This window comes from Podarcis liolepis, assembly GCF_965112155.1.
Source record: "Podarcis liolepis genome assembly, chromosome: 8".
NCBI classification, from domain to species: domain Eukaryota; kingdom Metazoa; phylum Chordata; class Lepidosauria; order Squamata; family Lacertidae; genus Podarcis; species Podarcis liolepis.
The window spans coordinates 87,251,289-87,276,532 of record NC_139560.1 but is presented as its reverse complement, the minus strand read 5'-3'; the positions used below and the strand labels follow the sequence as shown (position 1 = coordinate 87,276,532).

At 44.0% G+C, this 25,244-nt stretch overlaps 1 protein-coding gene across 3 annotated transcripts in view; it reads right to left on the bottom strand.

The window, feature by feature from the left end:
• The window catches only part of SLC24A3 (solute carrier family 24 member 3), a 161,105-nt gene continuing 135,861 nt past the window's right edge, over window positions 1-25,244 (bottom strand). For 2 of the 3 annotated variants that reach the window (XM_083519344.1, XM_083519342.1), the window contains exons 10-17: window positions 24,889-25,034; window positions 21,909-22,069; window positions 19,819-20,095; window positions 19,186-19,352; window positions 17,158-17,272; window positions 16,416-16,528; window positions 2,481-2,546; window positions 1-2,022 (exon numbers count right to left, since the gene is read on the bottom strand). In XM_083519344.1, coding sequence (XP_083375470.1) covers window positions 1,873-2,022; window positions 2,481-2,546; window positions 16,416-16,528; window positions 17,158-17,272; window positions 19,186-19,352; window positions 19,819-20,095; window positions 21,909-22,069; window positions 24,889-25,034 — 1,195 coding nt within the window. In that variant the 3' untranslated portion in view covers window positions 1-1,872. The remainder of the gene's footprint in view (window positions 2,023-2,480; window positions 2,547-16,415; window positions 16,529-17,157; window positions 17,273-19,185; window positions 19,353-19,818; window positions 20,096-21,908; window positions 22,070-24,888; window positions 25,035-25,244) is intronic. The other variant, XM_083519343.1, reaches the window with a different exon arrangement.

The window sequence follows — 25,244 nt, the reverse complement described above, 5'->3', positions numbered from 1 at the left end:
TTTGCAGATTAGAAAATTTTATTTCACACCATTTATCCCAAGGAAATTCATTTTAAAATAATCAAGTGTAAAAGTGCAAACCAGTGGGTAGATAGGTTTTTTACTCTGGAGCATGCTTTTAACCCCAACACTTCAAGCTTGCTGCTTCTCTGTTAATAATGACCTTTGTTTGTACCATAGACAAAATATACCTCAAACATTTGCCTAGCAGGACAACTATGAAGCTGGGACAGTGATGGGTGGCTCTACCAAGGTGTAAGGCATTTGTCATACGGACAAATGCAGTATTGTGCCAAAGACAGCAGGGCCAATGTAATGCTGAATGGCAAATCTTTCACAATCACCTCAGCTACTAGATACTCAGTTTTCAAAGTGTCATCGTCATTCCTCCCTGTTCCTCTCCCCAGCCCTACCTCCAAGAGGACATAGGATGAATTAGCAGTTTTGTATTAGGTAGATGACACAATTCACTTGGAAGTGCTCCTGAAATGGAGCTCACACAGGACAAATTCCCAGTATATTGTGCCAGATGCATCTGTAAGAGAGAAAAAACCCTACCCAGGTCCAGTGTATCCTTTGCAGAGTGGCAAATGATAACATCAGCAATAATAAATGTGCAAAATATGCCTTTCAGAAACCAGTGTCTATAACTAACTTTTTTAAAAATGTGTGCCATGTGCTTATGTTCTCCTCTCAGTTAAAAAGATAGCTTTACATGCCCTTTCCTCACTTCCCAGCCTCCAATACATTGAGAGCTCATCGGACAATCCAGTAGCCTAAGCTCTGAGCTGAACCCAGACTGCTTTGGTTCAAGCCTTGGCTCAGCCCTCACGGGACTCATCGGCTTTTGGCACATCGTTCTCGCTCAGCCTCAGCTCCACCATCTGGAAAAAAAATTCCCTGTGGGAATATGAGCGACTTACCTTGCAGGATTGTTGTCAGGGCAAAGAAGGTAAGGATTGCAAAGCACTTTTCAATCTAAAAGTGCTACAGAAACTAGAAATATTGAGAAATCACAAAAAGGTCAGTCCAGGCTTTGCTTCTGACCTTGCATTTCAGATTACTGACAGTTAAAAACCAGAACTCCACCTTGTTAGCCTTCCAGAGTAGGCCTAAAACTATTGCTTGGAAATATAACAAACAACTTAGCAATCAAATTCTGATGATAAGAATAAAATGGTAGCAACATTCAGTTCTATAGTCTGCATTCAGTTAGGGTTCCTCTCAAATAGCTTTGAGCAATACATGACTTCCTGTGAGGAAGCCATGTTGTACTACCTCCGTGCTTTCTTTCAAAAAGTATGAAGTCCATTCCTACTAACAAGTACCTGGAACTCAGCTCCCTGAGTGCCATTTGTGACTTTTGGATCTTCCAAATGAAACTGAAAACTCAGAAACGTAAGGAAGTTGCAAGAAAGCTTGTCTTGGAGGGGGGGGGGAGAATAAAATAGGTCCCTTCTATTTTCCTCAGAAAGCACCCAACACAATGTACCTCTTCTTTGTATCCTAGCTATAGTCTCAATTCATAAATTAGATTAGTCTTCAAATAAGTTAAAAAGAAGAAACTGTGGCAGTTCAGTTTCTCTGGCTCAGTGCCAGGTAGAAGATAGTTCATATAGACTGCAAGTCACTGTTGAGAGTATCTGAGTTTGTAAATCTTCACATCGATTCAGGAGTTTCCAGGTGTGTGTCTGTATGTGTGAAGGAGTGGCTTAGAAAGAGCTAAGCCCAAACAGGAAGAGGACCCAATGAACAGTGAGGAGGTGTACTTCACGGCCTTCATGAGGCACCCACACTGCTTGGAGATGCCAACCATGTTTCATATTGCACAGGTACAGAAGAAAATTGCCTCTCAGCAGTCCATCCACATGATCAGTGATCTCTGCACATAGGCAAATTCACAAAAGTGAAGACATTAAATTCTGTCATGATGGAGAAACACAAGAAGATGCCGTAGAGCAGAAGGCACACGCACCCCAACTTCTTGTCCAGCTTCCATTTGTTCAAGTGAACACCAAACACCTGCAAATAGACAATAAGAAATGTTTTTCTTGAGGCACATAAAACAATTTCACATTGATGTAGAGCTGACCTAGATCAGAGGTAGATTTAATGAAGCCTGACCGGTTTGGTTGCACTGGGCATGGAGCCTCAAGGGCAGCACAGCTATGATGTAGAATCGAAGGAGAGAGGAAGGGGGCTTCAAATTTTGGCATCGCTGAAATTTGAGACCCAAAGTCCACCACAGCCTAGATCTACCAACCTGCTCCTAGAAATCTCTCCTCACTTCTACAGCTACCATTTGGTCTGAGCAGACTCTCTGCTGCCCATGAATCACCCATTACATTTATCATAACACACACTGCTACATTCCACAACTGCACCATATTTCATACATGCCTCACCAAAATGGGGTTAAGCTTTTATTTCACTATTTGCTACTATCTTAAAAGTCCAGAATAAAATTGTGATCTACTTACAGTAACGAAAACTGATGCCAGCAGCAAGCCCACAGAATAGATAAGTCCTCGGCTGTTTAAATGAATCTGAAAAGTTAATGCAACTGTTTAAGAATTCTGTCTCCACTTTGATTTTAATGAACTAGTTATAATCGCTACACAGCAAAAAACTGTAATCTCATAGATATAAATGAGATAAGTCCATTATGTCACATTCTTTTACACCAAAGGGAATATTGTATTCAAAGCAACACTGCTGCCCTTTGATCCACAGAATTGGGCAGGGCTGGCTGTTTTCAATTTCTGAATCTATATTTATTTATTTATTTATTCTTCGCATTTCAACCTCACCTTTCCATAATAATCAGAGCACCTCACATTCCTTAAAATAATAGGATAATAATCAGACCAAGAGCAAATTATAGCAGATATTCTAAAGGCAGCCACAGCCGTTGCCAAAACCTTGTTAAGGGCAGTATTTGGCAAAAACCCACAGGAATAAGGTAGTCTTTGTTTCTCAATAAAAGTGAGCAGCAATGAGGCTGTTCCAGATTATGGGTGCTACAACCAAAAAGGTTCCGTCTCTAATGCCCACCAGCCAATGACTAGGCCCACACTGAAGAGGTTGGAAGGAATGACTTGGGTAGGGGGAGGTTGAATTGAACCTAGAAATAAACCATAACCCAGGGGTCAGCAAACTTTTTCAGCAGGGGGCCGGTCCACTGTCCCAAAGACCTTGTGGGGGGCCGGACTATTATTATTTTTTAATGAACAAATTCCTATGCCTCACAAATAACCCATTTGCATTTTAAATAAAAGCATACATTCTACTCATGTAAAAACACCAGGCAGGCCCTACAAATAACCCAGAGATGCATTTTAAATAAAAGCACACATTCTACTCATGTAAAAACACCAGGCAGGCCCCACAAATAACCCAGAAATGCATTTTAAATAAAAGGGCACATTCTACTCATGTAAAAACACGCTGATTCCCAGACCGTCCGTGGGCCGGATTGAGAAGGCGATTGGGCCGGATCCAGCCTCCGGGCCTTAGTTTGCCTACCCATTCCATAACCAGCGAAGTTGCCAAAAGATTGGTATAATGTGATTTGATCTAATAGCACAATTTAGAACCCTGCAAACTATTTTCTGAATCGAAAGAAGCTTCCAGACGATTTTGAAGGTGAAACCCACAAAAAATGTATAAAACCTCTCTAACCTACTGGTGACTACAGGCCTTAGTCATTGAGGTCAGTCCTATTTTTGTGGGAAAGGGTGCAACGGGAACAATAAATAAACCTGTCACTCATTCCTGGTCACTACCTCCATGAGGACATTCAGGAACAATCACAACACCCAGCAGTAGTCTAACCTGTAAACTCGCTGCTTCAGTTTTATCCTGCTGGTCCCACCAAAGACCCTCATCTAGTTTGCCTAGTAGTTTCTTACAGCGGCACCCAAATGCCCAGAAGCAGGACATGAAGGCAAAAGCCTGCCTCCCACTCTCTTTCCGCCCGGCCTAGGAAAACCATGCTTGCCCCCTTCCACTCCTTGGAGGAAGCTTGGGGCACATATATAGTAGTACTACCTCCGTATTATTGTCTCCATAATGCAGATGGGAGGCTTTGACTCAAAAAAAGAGACACTTAGGAATACCCTACGGACATGGCAGGGACACACATAGTAGAACAGTCTCATACCAAGCAGTCCTAAGGAAGGGGAGCCCATCAAAAGTCCTGCCACCTCACACCAGCCAGGACAAGCTGGGTAAGTGGGCCTTTCCCCTTTCTCATTACACCAGCTTCAGCTTGGGTCCCTTCCAGGATCCACGGGGCTTTGGATCCAGCAGGTTCAAGGAATGACACTTCACTTCAGGGCCTGCTATTACTGCTTGGACAAGCACCAGCTTTCTGTCCCCTAGGGTACAGCTGGGGCGTCCATCACAGTACAACCCCCAGCAGCAGCAGCATCCCCATCCCTCAGCATCATTGTTGTACTCTTCATAACTATGCTACACCGGCTTTCAAGCAGCATCTGCTAGGCACATCATGATTATGGTACAATATTGTCTACTTTCGTGGGTGCAGGATCCCTGTAATTTTTGAAAGTATGGAATCTGGACAGGCAGCTAGCTTTGCTAGTCTGGACAGTCATTAAAGGTACAGGAGGCCCATTCACCTTTGCATTTAGTCACCGTAGAAGCACCATATTTTTGCACTGGGTATCTGCATAGAAATATTGTCTAAAGATAATAGTAACTGGGGATGAGGTGAGTTCAAAATGTGCAGTTAGAATAAATGCAATTGCAAAGGCACATTTAGGCTAGAGAGATATAAGTTTCTTGAACAACTGAAGGCAGCTTGAAAGGGATACAAATTTGGCCTACTTTTGCCTCAGGTTTGTAAAGTTGTTGGTTTTTTTTAAATAAAACTTGCCAAACTGTTTGATCAGAGGTGACAGGGCGACCAAATAAATCTGTGTGGTATACTAAATAGCAAGCAAAGACTTCCTTAAACTGGTTTCAATCCTCTGAGAAATTATTGCCTGTCTCCAGACCTTACATTGAATTATTCTGTTGTGTATTTATTTAGTAATTCAGTTTATATTAAACATGAGTGGGAGTTCCCCCCCCCCCGAGTCATTTTGATAAAAGACATCATCTAATATTGGTTTGCTTGTTTTTGTTTCGGTTAGAGTACAAGAATATTTTTAATGGCAAACTGCCATCTGAGGGCTCAGGGCAGAACTAGTGCTCTTCCTCCAAAGGTGACGGGACGGGTTCCAGATCTCGGTTACTCAGCTGGGCTGACACATGGACAGAAAGAGGGGAGGAAAAGCATTCGCCTGTCACCACAAAATAACTTGGAGGATAAAAGTTCATGTACCACTAACAATGTGTCTCTTGTTTGTTCAACAGCTGGGCTTTTCCCCTGCTTCATAAAGTTGTTTTCAATCTAATGAGCAATTCAAATCAATTTTTTTTCTGCATTAAAGTAATTTACTGTGTTGCCAGTTGAATAAATAATTTTCCACACTGCATCAGCAGCCGTTTTTCACCCATTTCTTAGTTAGCAAATGTGTGGATGCCAAAGTTATATCATTAGCACCATCTATAATAAGCACACAAATGATTCTAAAATTATCAAGACACAGGACATGGATCTTCAGCTCGTAGGCTTCCCACCAGAACCACTATTTTTTTAAAAAAAAAGTTTTATTTTTAAGAGAAGGCCACAGCTATGCAAATGACTCAGGGAGATAAAGCGTTGCTTGCAATTTTCCAGGAGGTGCTCAGAGACAACTTAGCAGCTCGTCACTCACAGTCCAGGAAACATGATAAAGATTTCTATAGACACTGTTGTAAAATAGAGGGAGTAAAGAAAGACTTGTAGCTCAGTCCTTTTTTGCAGCACATCTATTGCGTGCAGAAGATCTCAGCCTCTGGCATCTCTAGTTAAAAGAAGATCACAGAAGGGAAAGGGGGAAAGGGGGAAAGGCCTCTCTCTGAGCCCTTGGAGAGCCACTGCCAGACTGAGCAGGCCTGCTATTGACAGATGGATAAATAATCTGACCTGGTAGGAGGCAAGTTCCTAAGAGAGAAAGCATTAAATTATATCCTGATCTCTTCCTTGTCGCTTAATGTGCTGGTGTTATGGTGCTTATAAGAGATGAAATTGGGTTGGGGCAGCATTTTAATTTGTAGTAAAATCTGAATCACTCTGTTTCTCTGCACTCTCCATTTGATGTCAGATCTAAAAGTATTTCAAGTAAACAAAAGAGGCTAATTTCCCTAGGGAAGATTGATTGGAGTGTGTGTGGAAATTCCCAGGGACAGTTGGCAAGATGGCTTTATGACTCTGGAATGCACTTTGCCAGGAAGTCCGGCTGCCCACACTAGACATCACAGCTGCATTTCCTGGAACAAAGGCTAGATTTCACTGTGCTTTTTGTTGTTGTTGGCACATAAAGCGTAAATTCCCCTTGGGTGTCAGTAAGGTGAACTTGACATGCCACATTGCAGGTAGAGGCAGAAGAATTAAACAGAGCAGCTGAAACTATAGTTGAAAAACCCGCTAGGGACCAGGAATATGCACACTCTGAATGGCAAAATAGGACTAAAACAACACAGTAGTAACTCCCCCTGCTGGATACAACATTAGTGCCTAGATCAGTGTTTCCCAACCTTTTTTGGGCAAAGGCACACTTGTTTCATGAAAAAAATCTCGAGGCACACCACCATTACAGCCCCGTGACGTCAGCGCGCAGCGTCACGCCGGGAGGGACGCACGAAAGTGTAAGTTTCAATTTTTTCCCCTCCCCCTTGCCTTCCTTCTGTGCCAACCGCCAAAAAGCCAAGAAAAAAGCCAAGACTTTAGGGCAGCAGGTCGACACGGAAGAAGCTCCTACCTAAGGACAGGTGCGACGGCCGTGTCCTCTTCTGCCACACTTGGCAGCCCTGCCTCACGGTCGTGACTCCCACCCTGATTTCTCCCCGCAGGTCGAGCGGCACAGGCAGCCCAATGAGTCCAGCCCAGACACAAGCCCCGCTTCCCCACTCTAGATCCTGAATGCGACCAAGTGCTCTGGACTCCCGAGCAGGGTGGGAAAGAGGACTCGCATCTGGTAGCCTCCGGGCTCCTCGCCTGCTCGAGGGATGGCATTGCAGGCAAGCTGCCGGCCGTCGCCATCGCCGCCCCCTCATGCGAGTGGACCTGCCCGGAGTGGTGGGCCGGGGGAGGCTCGCTCTCTGTGGGGATGTGGCCCGCACGCGCGGCCCCGCTTCCTCCTGCCCAGGGCTGAGCTCCTTACCCGCGATCTCGGTCTCGCGCACGCGTATCCCACTTATTCTGAAGCTCGCGCCACTAGCCGGGGCTCTCACACCGTGCCAGGGCAAGGCGGCGCGGCCCACTGACGTCATCGCGGCTTGCCGCCGCCCTCGACTTCCCTGTTCCCTCCCCTCCCTCGGGTCGCCGTGGTTACCGAGGACTGCAAGCTGCTCGGGCGAGCGTGGGGCATTTAGTGGGAGTAGGAAAATTAAAATTAAAACTCGCCTGAAGGCCGCCTCTCCGGATATGAAGCTATCTTTCGAATTTTTTAATTTTTCCCGCGGCACACCAGGCAACATCTCACGGCACACTAGTGTGCCGCGGAACAGTGGTTGGGAAACACTGGCCTAGATTATTCACTAGGCATCACTTAATTGCTTCTTATTCTGTATACTACTGAGAGACAATGAAAATTTGACTTGGCTGGAATTGCAGAAAAGCAACCAATTCCAAAAAGCCTCTGCCAACCACATTTCCTGACTGTGCCTTCTTAGAGTGTGATCAGGAAGTTTCATACCAAGAATGAGGGGGAAGCTCTCTTCTGTTTTGTAGTAGGGAAGGGAAGCGCTTTTAGGTTTCCCTTCCCAGAAGACCACCAGCCTTCTCAGATTACAAAGATTATCATCCGGATGGTGAGCGGTGGCTCAGCTCTATCTACTGAGAACTCAGGACATGGTGGAAGAAAGAACAGGCCTCTGCCTGCCCCCCATGCACTCTGCACAAGAATGCCCAACTGGACAACATTTCTTCTCTTTTTGGAGTAGGATGTGTGTACTCTCAGCTTGCACATGACGTTATGTGCATACTGATGGGGAGGAAGAAGGGCATCTTCACTCGCTTACCAGATAAAGAGTGACACCATCCCAGTGAGCATACGAGCCAGAACTATGACGTATCTCCCATTTATTAAAATAATATTACTCCCAGGGCTTTCCTTCTAGAAAAAGGCTGCTGGTACTCACCATGAAGTTGTTACAGTAAGTGCAACACTTTTAACCAGTGCATTTCTTCTAGGAAAAAAGGTGATGGTACTGCATACCCTTGAATGTCCCCAGAAAAAAAGCAGTACACATACCTACACATTTCAGTATTCCTGTGGCTCTCAGAGTCTCCCCTGGTGTCCTACTTACAGAGAATATCAATGGAATAACAAGTTTCTGCAATGGAAAAACCAGAAAGTAGGAACAAGGGCACACTCCATTTTTCACTTCTACTCTGGCATTTGGTTCAGGAGAAAGTGAGGTAGTGCTGCTAAAGCCAAAAGCAATTTGGATACAGATTCCATACAAGTAAAAGCATTCCTTATCGCCACTAATGTATTTTTATTTCTGATCATCTCTAGTGGCAAATACCTTGATTTAATGGTTATGACAGTGTCCCTATTAGAGTGGACAGTGGGAAAAACAGTCTTGTATGTGAGGAGGGAGTATTAGACAGCGAATGTCTTTCATTATGAAGGATTTTTGCCACTCCATCTTCTCTTTCCTCAAGCACAACTGCTTCCTGGATATTCTGTGTCACACCTAACACCTGGCACATATAAATCCACACTTTGATGCAAACTGCATGTGCAAATTGCACACATCGCCCAGTCAACATATGCTGGTGCCAAACCTTGTTCCTGCCAACTCAAGGAGAAAGGCTCCAGGGCCGGGGTGGGGTGGAGCATGGTCGGATTCAATGAGCCAAAGGAGAAGTAGGGCAAAGTTGGTCAAAATATGTCAGTGTTGAATCCGGTTCTTGTGCAATGCTGAAAGGTAACTTGTAGCTCAGCAGGTCTCTTACTTGCTTAGGTCAGCAAGACAAACAAACCAGGTCCAGAAACTTTAATAAGAGTCAGGGATTGGCACCAGACCTCCTTGGCTTAATGCTGAAACGAGGCTTCCTTAGCTGGTATAACTAGTCTTCCTGGAACTTCCTCCTTTAGACAGAATCAGGTGGTGGTGCTGACATCTCCCAGCTCAGGTCATCAGTTCAGGAGCCACTCTGGGCTCAGGTTCCAGCCTGACTGATATGGGGCAGAGTTGAAAGAGAAGGGAGGTCTGTGACAAGGACCGTATGGGCTCACAGACCACAGCCATTATTCCACACCTGATGGAGAAATGCAACAGAACTGAAAACCCTCAGAACCTTGACAGAATCCTTTAATTTTTGTGGTGGAATGGTGTGTCCCATTTTGGAGTTACTGAGAATAGAGTTGTTGGGACATATCCCTGCCACACTGAGGCTCCGAGATATAGGAATAGCGCTGGATTAAGGGTGGTGCAGGTGGTTCCCTCACAGAGGGCAGCAAGCCAAGCAGGCATGAAACTGAGAAGATCCATAATTGAGAAGATCCATTTGGGGGTGCCAAATTTTGGGCGCACACAAAGAGATAGAAACTGTGCCACTAAGAAAAATACCCATGCCAATGCTAAGACTGAGGTTCAAAGAAGAACCAGAGAACTAAAGAACACCTGGTGGATAAAAAAAGCTCAAAAGATCCAGCACTGAGCTGACACTCATGATGCACAGAGTTTCTTTAAAGCCACAAAGATCATCTATGGGCCAATAAATCATGGCATATGCCCCCTACGCCCATCAGATGGTACCACACTTATAAAAGATACAGAAGCTATTGCATTGCACTGGAAAGAACATTACCAACATCTCCTTAACCACAACTCCCCCGTAGCTGCCAAGGTCCTCTCACAAATCCCGCAAAAACAATTTAGAGATGAGCCTGCAGTATCTCCAAATCTGGGAGAGTTGTGTACAGCTATTACTCAAATGGAAAACAACAAAATCAGCGGACCTGATGGGATACCTGCCAAAGTCCTCAAAGCAGGCAGAATTGAACTTACACTTCACAAGCTCATCGAAAAAATCTGGGAGAGCCCAGCAGACTTCAGGGATACCAAAATCAGCAATCTTTTTTTAAATAAGATGATAGAATGGATTGCAGAAATTATCGAGTCATCTCTTTATTAGCTGCAACTGGCAAAATACTTGCAAGGATCTTAGCAAACCGTCTCCTAACTATATTTGAGGATACCCTTCCTGAATCCCAAAATGGTTTTCAACCTTCTAGGGGGACAGTGGACATGATTTTCACTGCCCGACAGCTTCAAGAAAAATGCAGAGAGAGAAACCAACCCCTGTATATGGCATTTATTGACCTGACTAAGGCCTTCGGCAGCATAAATTGCACTGCCCTGTGGAATGTACTTCTGAAAGTCGGCTGCTTTGTGAACATCCTTCAGCTCCTCCACAATAACATGACAGCAACAATTGTGGATTACAATGGCTCTCAAAGTCGGATCAGGCATTAAACAGGGATGCGTTATCACCCCAACTCTATTTATTATCTTACTTGCCATGATCCTACACATTGTCCAAGGGAAACTTCCCACTGGGGTAGAAATCATATATTGAACAGATGGAAAGCTCTTTAATCTGAGTAGGCCAAAAGCAAAGAGTAAGGTTACCATAAATTACGTCATAGAGCTTCAGTATGCTGATGAAAATGTAGTGTGCGCACACTCAGAGGATGACCTCCAAACCATCCTAAATATCCTAAAAGAAGTTTACAGAAAACTTGGTCTATTCCTCAGTATCCAAAAAACCAAAGTGCTGCACCAACAATCACAAAAGAACCCCTCTGCAGTACCACAAATCCAACCTAATGGTGCAATCCTGGAATGTGTTCTTCACTTCTCCTACCTGGGCAGTTATCTTTCCACAAGGGCTTACATTGACGCTGAAATCCAGCATCGCCTGAGCTCTGCAAGTGCAGCCTTCTCCCAATTAAAGTTTGAGGACTGGGACATTTGCAGGGAAACCAAAATGCTTGTTTACAAAGCTATTGTCCTACCAACTTTACTGTATGCTTGTGAAACATGGAACACTTATAAATGCCATCTCCAACACCTCGAAAGATTCCACCAACAGTGTCTCTGAATTTTTTTACATATCACTTGGGAAGACAGGCAAACCAACGCCAGTGTCCTGGAAGAAGCAAAGATCATCAGTGTCAAAGCAATGATTCCTCAACATCAACTTCATTGGTCTGGTCATGGTGTTCGGATGCCTGATTATGGTCTTCCAAAGCAACTACCGTATTCCCATCTTAATAATGGAAAGTGAAATACTGGTGGACAACAAAAGAGGTTTAAGGACAGTCTCAAGGCAAATCTTTAAAATGTTGCATAAGCACTGATAACTGGGAAACACTGGCCTGCAAGCGCTTCAGCTGGAGAACAGCCTTTACCAAAGCTGTCATGGACTTTGAAGAAGCACGAACGCAAGGCGAACTCAGGACGGAAGGGAGAAACATGCTAAGAAGAAGGCATGTTTGGCAAACCCTCACCATGATCAATTCCTGCCCGGAAACCTATGTCCCCACTGTTGAAGAATGTGTGGATCCAGAATTGGCCTCCACAATCTCTTACAGACCCACAGTTAGGACCGTGTTCATGGAAGACAATCTTACTCGGCTACGAGTGAAGAAGAAGCCATATTACGAAAGTTCAGCTCTGCATAGGAATGGGGTCCATGCAAGGGAAAGAGGGCTGAATCAAGGTGGAGAATCACAGAGGGAGCAACAGGAGCTGACTGTGGAAGTGGTGAGGGGCTGTGTCCTCTCAGCAGCCAATTTGGGAGGAGAGATGCACAATGGAATGTGACCCAAAACACTCCTTCAGTCAGTAGCAGAAGCTGTAGTCTGCTCAGAAACAAGGCCTACTGGCACAGATGACAATTGGGACAGAAAATCAATGCAACTTTGAGAGCTGCCAATAAGAGGGAGAATAGTGGTAAGTAGCAGCAGCAACAGCCAACCCACCCCGCTTCCCTTTCCCAGAGGCAGCTAGTTGAGGTGGTCAGAAGGAGAGTCTTCGCCAGGATCCTTGCAGTGGGTGGAGGTCAGAACACACGACATTGCTGCTAACAATCTTCCCTGTCATTTTAAACTTTCTGTGGTCATGTGGTTTCATGAAATTACCACGGAACACTAACAGTCACTCCGAGCTTCTAAGTTGTGAGCATGTTCACATGTTGTGACTTTAATAACACTGTATAAATTTCTAGGAATTATATATAAAGGCTTCACTATTACTTATTTTCTCTTTGTTGAATATGTTACATTAGATGTGGAATGAATTAACAATTCAGGGAGATTCTGAGTCACAGGAGTCATCAGAGACACCCCCCCTTTATTTCTAAAATGTATATCCTGTCCATCTTAAAATGATCTCTGGGTGGGTAACAATGTATACTACCCTTCAACTGTCATAGCTGATGTTTAATCAGAAAGCCTGGTGTAGAGAAATGTTTTCAACTGGCCCTGATAACTAGCCAATGTCGGTGCCAGTCTAAGGTCAGGTGAGAGTGTTCCACAGCCTCAGTGCCACCACCAAAAATACCCTAATGCAAGTCCCAGAAGTCCAGACCTTGATAGGTGATGGTACAACGCAGCCTTTCTCAACCTTGGGTCCCCAGATATTGTTGGACTACGGCTCCCATCATCCCTCACCACTGGTCCTGCTAGCTAGGGATGATGGGAGTTGTAATCCAGCAACACCTGGGGACCAAAGCTTGAGCAAGTCTGGTCTAACCTATAGTATAAATTGATGCCCAATGACACCTAATTATCTCTATATTTGGTGCTGTCTGGAAATCTTTTCAAGATAGGAGATTTCTTCCCCTCCTAAAGCAAGTTTTATGGCTGAACAACACTTATAGTTGCTTATTTACTTAGTGACCACATACTTTCTATGAAACTAAGTACTCATAGTAATTTATAGGTTAAAATATTACTTACAATCTAAGACAAGATACAGAAGCCCCCCCCCCCCAAAAAAAAAGATGGTAAAGGACAGAAAATTTAGGTCTCAGCTACTATACTGGAGGAAACGGACCATTTGGATCCCTTCCAATTGGGATTCAGGCCTCACCATGGGACTGAAACTGCCTTGGTCGTGCTGGTTGATGATCTCCGGCAGGCTAGGGACAAAGGTGAGAGCTGTTTCCTAGTTCTGCTGGATCTCTCAGCGGCCTTTGACACCATCGACCATAACATCCTTCTGGACCGTCTAGAGGGGCTGGGAGCTGGGGGTACTGTCATACAGTGGTTCCGCTCCTTCCTCCTGGGCCGTGTTCAGAAAGTGTTGGTGGGGGATGAGTGTTCAGACCCCTGGGCTCTCACTTGTGGGGTGCCTCAGGGTTCTGTCCTCTCCCCCATGCTTTTTAATATCTATATGAAGCCACTGGGAGAGATCATCAGGGGGTTTGGACTGGGTGTTCATCAGTATGCAGATGACACCCAGCTCTACCTCTCCTTTAAATCAGAACCAGGGAAGGCGGTGAAGGTCCTGCGTGAGTGTCTGGAGGCGGTTGGAGGATGGATGGCGGCTACCAGATTGAGGTTGAATCCTGACAAGACAGAAGTTTTGTTCTTGGGGGACAGGGGGTGGGCTGGTGTGAAGGACTCCCTGGTCCAGAATGGGGTAACTGTGCCCCTGAAGGGCCAGGTGCACAGCCTGGGAGTCATTTTGGACTCACAGCTGTCCATGGACGCACAGGTCAATTCTGTATCCAGGGCAGCTGTCTACCAGCTCCATCTGGTACGCAGGCTGAGACCCTACCTGCCCGGAGACTGCCTCACTAGAGTGGTGCATGCTCTTGTTATCTTCCGCTTGGACTACTGCAATGTGCTCTACGTGGGGCTACCTTTGAAGGTGACCCGGAAACTGCAATTAATCCAGAATGCGGCAGCTAGACTGGTGACTGGGAGTGGCCGCCGGGACCACATAACACCGGTTCTGAGAGATCTGCATTGGCTCCCAGTACGTTTCCGAGCACAATTCAAAGTGTTGGTGCTGACCTTTAAAGCCCTAAACGGCCTCGGTCCTGTATACCTGAGATCCAGCGCCGAGGGCCTTCTGGCGGTTCCCTCATTGCGAGAAGTGAGGCTACAAGGGAACCAGACAGAGGGCCTTCTCGGTAGTGGCGCCCGCCCTGTGGAACACCCTCCCATCAGATGTCAAAGAGATAAATAATTACCCGACATTCAGAAGACATCTTAAGGCAGCCCTGTTCAGGGAAGTTTTTAATATGTAACGCTGTACTGTTTTTAACACTGATTGGGAGCCGCCCAGAGTGGCTGGGGAAACTCAGCCAGATGGGCGGGGTATAAATAATTTTATTATTATTATTATTATTATTATTATTATTATTATTATTATTATTATTATTATATTACACAATGAAGTTACATAATAACCAGGTGGAATAGCCATTGCAGGAGACAATTCTGAGAGAGGAGGAACCAAATGGCAGTTGGTCCCAGGAGGCCCAACAGAGGAGATGTCATCATCTCATCTCTTCTGCTGCTACTAAAATATCTCAATGCCTTTAGTTAGGATGTTACATTGCTTCTGCCTAAGGAATTAGACATTGTGGTGTACAGCTAATGAGTTGGATGCGGAACCAAGCTGGGTGTGACATTATTCTGAGTGTTTGGTCTGGCGTGGGGTTATATATATATATATATATATATGCAGGTTTTGGTGTCTTCGGGTGTCTTCCCGTGTAAGAGTTGGGGTGTCTAGGCGACGTTTCGACGAGGTCTCACTCGTCATCTTCAGGCTGGTGCTTTCGGCTTCTTGTTACTGGAACAGAGCAGGATCTCAGTGTTTGAGTTCCTATAAATACTGTTGAGGGGGTGTGGTGTATAGCCTCCAACGTTCTGGGCAGAGAGGAAGTTCCCAGGTTAGTGTGCCTTTTCTTCTTTTGTTCCTTAATTACTTGAGGGATATCTTGAGTGATTTCTTGAGTGATATTCTGAGTACCACTTAGGTGGGTCATTAAGTGTGGATTAGTTGCTAAAGCTTTCGTGTCTTGACCTCTTGAGCTTGTGAGGAGTTTTTCTGAGAAGATGGCTGTACTGCACTTAGTTGTGCTCTGGCTTGGCTTCGTGTATAGGGGCGAGCTGTGGTTTTGTGCCCTGTGCCAGCCAGATCTGTGTAGGGATTGCAGGGGGGTGCAGCATCCGGAGGTGCCACTATGGTTTGGCTAATGGATGGTGTCTGTGATTTATCTGTGGAGAGGGAAATCACTCAAGATATCCCTCAAGATATCACTCAAGATATCCCTCAAGTAATTAAGGAACAAAAGAAGAAAAGGCACACTAACCTGGGAACTTCCTCTCTGCCCAGAACGTTGGAGGCTATACACCACACCCCCTCAACAGTATTTATAGGAACTCAAACACTGAGATCCTGCTCTGTTCCAGTAACAAGAAGCCGAAAGCACCAGCCTGAAGATGACGAGTGAGACCTCGTCGAAACGTCGCCTAGACACCCCAACTCTTACACGGGAAGACACCCGAAGACACCAAAACCTGCATATATATATATATATATATATACACACACACACACAACAGCAACAGCAAATAGCTGACACAGGGAAGACGACCTAGACTGGGACCATGATGTGTGAAAGAAAGGACTTTGGACCTGCCCTAATCCTGAATTGAATGGGCAATTTCCATCCCATCAATGGGATATTTCACCCTAGAGCAAACAGCAGGAGCAAGGATGCTCAATTCTAGCTGGGTCTGTGGCCAGGACAAAGAGTTGAAGTCAACCTCTCAACACACCACAGAAGAAGAAGAAGAAGAAGAAGAAGAAGAAGAAGAAGAAGAAGAAGAAGAAGAAGAAGAATAGTAGTAGTAGTAGTAGTAGTAGTAGTAGTAGTAGTTTGGATTTGATATCCCGCTTTATCACTACCCGAAGGAGTCTCAAAGCGGCTAACATTCTCCTTTCCCTTCCTCCCCCACAACAAACACTCTGTGAGGTGAGTGGGGCTGAGAGACTTCAGAGAAGTGTGACTGGCCCAAGGTCACCCAGCAGCTGCAGGTGGAGGAGCGGAGACACGAACCCGGTTCCCCAGATTACGAGTCTACCGCTCTTAAACATTACACCACACTGGCTCTCCTGATCATGTTCGAGTCCAGCACTCCCCCAGTTTGCTGGCTATTTGTTAAACAGAAATTAAACCACGATATCACACAAAAGCAGCTGTAGCAATTTGTAAACATAAAAAGCGACTTAAAGAAAAAAGCGACTAGAAACATAGTACTTACATAGGAGCCATAGTTCACTGCTAGAGTCTGTAGAGACCATGGAAGCCCCAAGCCAATCAGAATGTCAAAAACATTGCTTCCAATGGAGTTTGACACAGCCATGTCACCCATTCCTGAGGAAACAAGAGTAGTTAGGGCTTTTTTTAAGAAAACAAGAATTATTATAGACCCATCTTATGCAAGTTTGTTTATGTCCGAGTTGCAAGTATTATTTCCTTTCCAAAGTTCTCTCTTATTCTGCTTGCCCCATTTCCCCTGCTTTCTTTTAGGTGTCTTGATGCTCACTAATTTGGAACACACAGGTCCAGTAGTTATCCACACAACAGTCTCAGAAAGTTCAACAGTTATCCACATAATAATGATGAGAATTTTGGTTCTTCATTCACACAAGCTTTTTTGCATGAGCCACTACAAAACATTCCACACTGCCTCAGATTTACTCAGTGGAATAAAAGGTTTAGACACCCTCAATTTCAGTAGAAGTATATGAAAGTCTATGGCTGAGGTTGGTGCATCACTTTCATTTACTTATACTGAAAGTAATCTGAAACTTTTTTGTCAATTCACTCAGTTAAGTTAGTGTTCTACCAAGTAGCATCTGAATAGCCTCCCATCTCCAAGTGCCTGCTCTATGTTACAGTATTTGTTGTGCATTTAACTTTAAGCACAGGCAATGGTTCTGTTTTAAAAACCTTCAACAGCTTCTTTGATAGCCATGTTTTAACAAACTACACAAACCTACCTTGTCTTGCTACAATTAAGCTTGCCATACAATCCGGGACACTGGTTCCAGCTGCCAGAAATGTGATCCCCATGATCACATCTGGAATACCCAAAGTATAACCAATAATTGTTACCTAGAGAAAATAAATGGACCGTTAGGATGCTTAAGCTCATTCAGAGCACATACAGATGTACCAATCTATAGGAGGGTTTTTCCGTTCCAGGAAGAACTCAGCTTCCCCTGCTCTCAACATAGCAAGCTCATTATACTGAGTCAGACCACTGGGCCATCTAATACAGTACTGGCAGCAGCTCTCCGCAGTCCCAGGCAGGAATCTTTCCCAGCCTTGCCTGGTAATGTTGTGGATTTAATTTGAGCTGTGCCCCTTCCAAATTCACCAGTTTAGCTCCGGATCCAGTGCTGATTCCCTCCCTTCTTGCTTCAAGCAGTCTTTTTTAAAGAAAAGAGGAGGAAAAGAAAAGGGAAAAGAAATTTAGACATTTGGCACATTCATCCCATTAAATTTATCTAATGGTATGAAGCCAGTATTTTATTTAAAGAAACAATGCAGGGGGTGGGGTAGGGCTTTGTGATTGTCAGAAGAGCTAGCCAATCAGTACTTTGCACAGCCAGTCTTTGCCTATTTTCATGATTGCAAGTTGTTTTAAACCGTTTTTAAAGTTGTGTTAATACTGTAACCTGCTAACCTAACCTTAGGGTGAAGGGCAGATAATTAATAAAACAAAATATGATTCTAGAACAGATATTTAAATGGTCAGTCACTGAGGACTTGTGATTACTAAGACCCAGTTTCTCAAAATCAAGTTACGGAAAATTAATCTAATTTCTTTTTTTTTGATAGAGTTACAAGCTTGGTGGATCAGGGGAATGAGGTGGATGTACTGTATCTTGACTTCAGTAAGGCTTTTGACAAAATGCCCCATGATATTCTTGCAAAGAGGCTGGTAAAATGTGGGCTGGATTAGGTCAGTGTTAGGTGGATTTGTAGCTGTTTGACTGACCAAACCAACAGTGTGCTCGTTAATGGTTTCTCATCATCCTGGATGTGGCAAGGGATCTGTCCTGTTCCCGTCATTGTTCAACATCTTTATAAACAACTTGAATGAAGGAACTGAGGAGATGCTCATCAAATTTGCAGTTGACACCAAAATGGGAGGGGTAGAAGACTGAATCAGGATTCAAGACTACTAACATATTGGAGAACTGGGTCCAAACAAGCAAAATGAATTTCAGTAGGGACAAACATAAAGTTCTACCCTTAAAAGAGGACCACAAACTTAACATGAGACAGCAGTGTGACACAGCAGCAGAAAAGGACAATGCTATTCTAGGCTGCATCCAGATCAAGGGAAGTAATAGTACCCCTCTATTCTGCCTTGGTCAGATCCCACCTGGAATACTGTGTCCATTCTGAATGCCACAATTTAAGGAGGATATTGACCAGTGCAATATGTGCAGAGGAGGGTGACCAAGATGATCAAGGATCTGGAAACCAAGCCTTATGAAGAATAGTTGAGGGAGTTGGGTATGTTTAGCCTAGGAAAGAGGAGACTGAGAAGAGATGTGATAGTCATCTTCAAATATCTTAAAGGCTGTCACATGGAAGATGCAGCAAGTTTGTTTTCTTGTGCTCTAGAGGGTAGGACCGAACCCATGGCTTCAAGTTACAGGAAAATATTCTCCAACTAAACATCAGAAGAACTTTCTGACAGTAAGAACTGTTTGACAATGGAACAGATTCTCTTGGAAGGTAGTGGACTCTCCTTCCTTGCAGGGACTAGATGGCCCCAGGGTCCCTTCCAACTCTGCCTTTCTATGATACCAAAATGGTACTTAGCAAGCTGGCTGCAGAAGGGTAAATCATGGAGGGCCATGCCCAGAAGCACCTGGCTTGCCACTTTTGGAAACAGGATGCCGGATCAGATGACTCTTTGATCTGACCCACCATGTGCTCAGGCACTGTCAAGAGAAGGGGACACTTCCAGCATTCAAAGCACTCCAGCATTCGCCAGGCCCAGTACGTACCATCCATACCATCACGTAGGAAAAGGCTGCAATCCAGAGGGTGGAAGAGGCAAAAGTGACCAAGAACCACTTCTCCCAGCGGGGTTTATTACAGTTGGGCACCGTGAAGTACAAGAGGAAGGACAGAGGCCAGGTGAATAACCATTTGGCAATTTCTATTACGCCAGCTGCAAAAAACCCAAACCCCAACATTAGAAGGTGATTCCATCTTGTATGCCTTATGACCTCCTTTTTTAAAATGACAAAAATTCTACTTAAGTACAGAGCTAAGATAAATGCATACGAAAAAGAATATAGCACATCAAAATGAAGAACTGAGCAACTGAGGCCAGCACAACAACCTCACTTCGCCTACAAACCATAGCGGATGTTTCAACTGAGGTCTAAATTTTCTGCCATTTAGGTTGAATGATCATTTGCGCTTCCCCACTCCAAAGCCTTCATGTAGCATCTAATGGCGAGGAGGATTTTTTGCTCAGCAACTTGCCTTACTCTGAAGGAGATCTCTCCCAATTGTCTAGATGTCTAAGGAATGTTTTAAAAAGCAGACTTTGAAATATTAATATTAAAATTAAATAAGTATGTTTAATATTAAACAAGCAAACAGATTTGTGAAACCTAGGAATTTCTTACATGGTACATCAAAAGGAGTGTAAGGCTCTCCACCCTCCTCCTTCTCCTCCTCCTCCTCCTCCTCTTCATCATTCTCATTGTTTTCATTGTCATCGTTTTCATTCTCTGTTTCATTCCCAGCCTCTGCAGCCTCTTCGTCTCGTCTCGCTCCATTTGCACCTCTCTCTGCAGAATTGCTGGGTCCTGACCCATTCTCTACTGTGCGCTTGGCAGGGACTTTGATGGCCACCTCTGATTCTCCATTGGTGTATACTCTGCTGTTGATTAGTCTTTGTCTCTGTTGGAAGAAGCAATGGCAAATGCATTAGGAGTTTTTAAAAAGCAAAGAGCCTAAAATAGGGAGGAGGGAGAAGAGATTTGTAGGATCAAATCTCCATAGCAACTGCTAAAGACAAATGCTCCACCTGCAGGTAATATAGTAGTATCAACTCATGTTATTTCAGAGCTCTTACAAGTTGTGCTGATGTACAAAACCACTGCATATCTCAGTTAATAAGAATCTCAATATAGATTGATAAAAGCTGAAATTGCTACCTTTTAAAGAGGGCAAGTAATATGTATTTTTCCGTGTATAAGACGCCCCCATGAATTTTGGGGGACTCCAATTTTAGAAAATGGGGGGAGATGACCCACAGTTGTTGAGCTTTTTTGGGGGGAGGGGTGCACAGAGTTATTGACATGCTTTTTTGGGAGGGGGAATGCCAAAAATCACTCAACAGACTGACAAACGCTGACAATCGCACGTGTAACAAAAGCCATAAAGCATCTGCCTGGTCACCAGCAGCAGCCAGCAAGCGCACACACAACTGCCGCAGCAGCAGCCAATTAAAAACAGCCCTTGTCGCAGCCACAAATCACCCACCCTTTCGCCACTTACAACCTTCTCCCCCCTCTGCACTCTCCGTGTATAAGACGAGCCCACATTTAGAAGATTACTTTAGAGTTAGATAAAAAGGTAAAGGGACCCCTGAACATTAGGTCCAGTAATGACCGACTCTGGGGTTGCGGCGCTCAGCTCGCTTTATTGGCCGAGGGAACTAACTGGCGTACAGCTTCATGTGGCCAGCATGTCTGAGCCGCTTCTGGCGAACCAGAGCAGCACACGGAAACACCGTTTACCTTCCTGCCAGAGCAGGAATGCTACCCTCGTCTTATATACAGAAAAGTACAGTATATATTTAAATTATCAAAATAACATTATTTTACTATATGTCTTTTATGTAATATATGTACATCACTGACACTTGTTTTGTAATTGAATTTACAAAAATTTCTCACTCCCTGTTAGATAGAACAGCCATCTTAAATAGCCACTTGTGTTGTATTATAAAACCACAACAGCATCAAGAAATGAACAACTTCATCCTTGGTTCCAAGCCCCACTGATTATAACTGAACATACTGATTAATCAGCTAAAGCTCTAGTTGATTAACCTGCTAAGTAAACTTATTAAAGACTGCAACCTTACCTTTAAAGGCTCTTAAGTAGCAGTACAAATAACAATATATTCATGTACTTTATTTTGAAAAATCATAAATAATTTAATCAATACAATGCTTTTTTACATGAATACTTAGGATCCTTTAAGGAGGTGTATTTTTTGTTCTGTCCTATGCAGAAATGGCCTGAACTAAGGGCAGAGATTTCTGTTTGAGAAACACATGAGGAACAAAAGGGACCCATCTCATACGTTGTCTTGAAAACAAAGCAGCATTCTATTTTTGGACTGTGTTTCCAAGTTCTTGCCATGACTGGGCTGTGTTCCATTCTTGGGGACCTGCTTCCCTCCTCTTTTCTCCTCAGACAACAGAGGTCCTCCTTGACCCTGTCAGTGCAGCTCATGTTCCTCTGCTCTCGTGCTCCAGACCCCAATATGGCTCATTCTACCATTATATTCCAGTTGGGAAAACATACAGGGCAGCCCTGCTGTGATAAAGATTCTGGCCACCCAGTATGAGGTGAGAGGAAGAAGTGTGGTCATCACTCATAGCAACCCACCAAGATGCCCCATAAGAAAGAGTCCAGATTAGCTTCCAGTCTACAGATCACTGCTGAAGCAAGCACTGCTTACACAAAACATAAAATATACCTCATTGATCAACATGCGGCTGGCCATGGAGAGCCGGGTTCTGGGGGGGAAGTGACTGGTTATCATAATCCGCAGCCCAGCCTCTGAAAAGGAAAGTTGGTGTGGATATGCAGACAACAATTCATCCACCATGATCACAGAGGCTTTGCGATGGAAGTTTCCTAAAGACAATTAAGGGAAATTAACAAGAGAAAAAAAGTCTTTTGCATCATCAGATATTTATCCTATTTGAAGCCACGATATGACAGTCAGCTGTTCAGTGGTGTTCCCTAACATTGCTTCTCTTTAATAAGCAGCGCTAAGAATCTCTCCTAATTTTTTTTAGAAACTCTAAAAGAATGTCTAGTTCAGAAAAACCTGACACTTTAGCAGCAGATGTAATTAGTCCACCTGCTGTTACTCTTTCCGTTCACATTGACTGGCAGTGGTTCTCCAGGGCTTCAGGCAGAGGGTCTCTCCCATCCATACCTGGAGAGGCTGGGGAAAGAACCTCTGGTGACCTGGTGATGCTCTACCACTGAAGACCTTCAGACCACGTCAGGGGGACAGTTCTGATTTGTGTGGTTGAGCCAATATGTATCCCTCCCACTTTACTATCCCATTTTGCAAGTGGCAAAAATGAGGGGAGGGCATTTTGACTGCCTTCCGGAAGAGTGAAATTAGGGGGCACGAAATTCACTGGTGGCATCAGCAGCAGTGTTCTGCTGGTGGTCATCATCTGGGTTTTGTTCCCCCCCATGATCCTCCCTCTGAGCAGATTGATGTCATGATGCAGATCAGTCTCATGAGGGAAACGGGGGGTGGGGGTTACAGCTCCCAGGCTTAGTTCTTAATTATCACTGCCTTATACTTGGGGGAACTTTGACCGCATCCTCTCCTCTTACTTCAATGCACTAGGTCTGTTGGTGGCTCCACATTGTCCTTGCCACATCTGCTCTGCTATTCCCTGTGGCAAACATGTAAACAAGACAACCTCCTCATGTACTCTCAATAGGGAACCATGACTGGCCCAGTTTTATTTGTTTTATTTTAATTAAGACATTTCTGTCCTACCCTTCAGATAAAGCCACCCAAGCAGCTAACATAACAATGACTAAATCAAGAAATACATACAAAGAGCATAAAATCATAGCAACAGAAAAACTGGTCTGTTGGATTAAAACATTATATACGAACACCTCACCTCTGAGGTGTGGAAGGTGGTGGTCCTTTAGGTACCCAGGTCTCGAGCTATTTAGGGCTTCAAAGGTTAAAACTAGCTCCATGAAAGGCTTGCATTGAACAAGGCCCCAGTGCAGTCCAAAGTGAATGCATGTTGTATACACTTTATGAGTTTGCTGCAGGAAACACTGGTGTAATCATATTCCCCTTATATAATTGGAGCCACTCTCATGTGAGCAAGACTACTCTATCAGTTTTGTTCATACATTTGGGGGGATTTATTCAATGTGACTTAATACATAATGTGACAGCCACATAAAGCAGCAAGCACATCAATCAGTAATCTAAATAACTGATAATGGGTGCAAACAGGAGATGTCCAGTTGCACCAGAATATAAGACATGTAAAATACATTATAAAGGGCAATTTATCTTGGTCAGCTTGAATAAGACTTTTATACAGTTTGTAGAAGAAATTATAGACCAGGTTCTCAGACAGGAAAAGTGAAGTCCTGACTACTAAATATATTTCAAAAGTTTAAAGCTGCTGAAAAAGGCAGACTCTGCACTCACATTAATTAACACTAATTAAACAATTCAGTCTAGCTAAGAGCATGGTTGGGTTTACCTGACATCACCCTTACAGGCAGCTGGAATCATCTTCTTGCTATTTTGTTTCTGCATAAGCTCACTGATTGCCTGTAATCATGGAATTTTCTGCCTGCATACTCAGTATCTTCTTGCTGAATGTCAGTATCCAGGCTATCCTAATAGATGGTTCAGATTACAATCCTATTCCATTTACCAGGGAGTAAATGTCATTGAAATCAATGGGAACCATCTCAGAGATGGATACATTGGATGTTGGGTACAGCTTTTGAACAGCATGCTGGAAAACTTAGGCCAGAGACAGAAAATAGTTTTAAGAGACCTGACAGTGACTCAAAAGAGGTTTTGCATCCCATGGTGTACACACACAAATCTTTTACCCCTCTGTTTCCTTCTATCATTCAAGTTTGGCATATATTTTTTTACTGGAGGCAAAAGTGGGATGAATGTACATACAAGCAGCAATTCCTCTTTCAAGCTGTCAACAACTCTCTAAAAATGATATAATTTCTTGTGAGCCAAAGCTCTCACCTCCCCAGCTAAAACACATAATTGTGTTTGGTCATGCCCAGTTCACCTTACCTCTCCTCTTCTATTAGCTCCTCCACTGTTTAAATTTAGATTTTAATCTCCTTGGGTGAGGTGCTCTTTCTCTGACCCCCCTTTCTTTAAATGTGACTCCGTAAAGTGCCACGTAGATTATAAAGCCTTATAAACAATGGGCGATAAAGCAAAATGATCATGAAAATCTGTTATGATGCTGTAATATGCTCCTACATTGAGGTCTCTTTTGCAAAAATGGCATTCCACCATTTCACTCTTTAACTTCTCCAGTTGTTGACATGTCTCACAAAGATCGGGGCCAAACTAAATGCTACTTCACATCTTTGAATCCCATGCTTGGAATTGCTGTTACTGTTTTCAAAAGAAGTTACAGGAAGCTGTGACCAATGGATCAGGATTACACCCATGGTTTAACCCTTTCCCCTGTGCTTCTTCCCCCTCCCCCGGATGCATATTGCTCCAGGAAGCAAATAGCAGCTTTATTAGGGAGAAAACAACATCTAGACTGGCACTCCACTACCGCTTTGATTAAAAGATGACATGGGGATTCCCAAGTATGGGATTCAAAGATGTATTCAAAGTGGCATCTAGCCTGGCCCACCAGAACATCAAGAAGGATTCTGCAAACAAGCAGATTGTGACTTACTGGAACAGTTACCTTTCTTTAATAATACTACTGTAGCATCACAGTTGCTGTTGTCATCCATCTCTGTGTTATTTGCTAGTCCATTCACCATATTTGTTGCATTCTTTGTCCTCCTTTCAAAGATATGTTGTAGACTGGCATTAAACCTATACAAAGAACAAAGAGATGTCTTCTCAATGGCTTTCTCATGGGGTTTTCCTGACAGACCTGTGTATCAATTTGTAGGTTTTGGCAATCCCTATACAGTGGTACCTCGGGTTAGGAACTTAATTCATTCTGGAGGTCTGTTCTTAACCTGAAACTGTTCTTAACCTGAAGCACCACTTTAGCTAATGGGGCCTCCTGCTGCCGCTGCT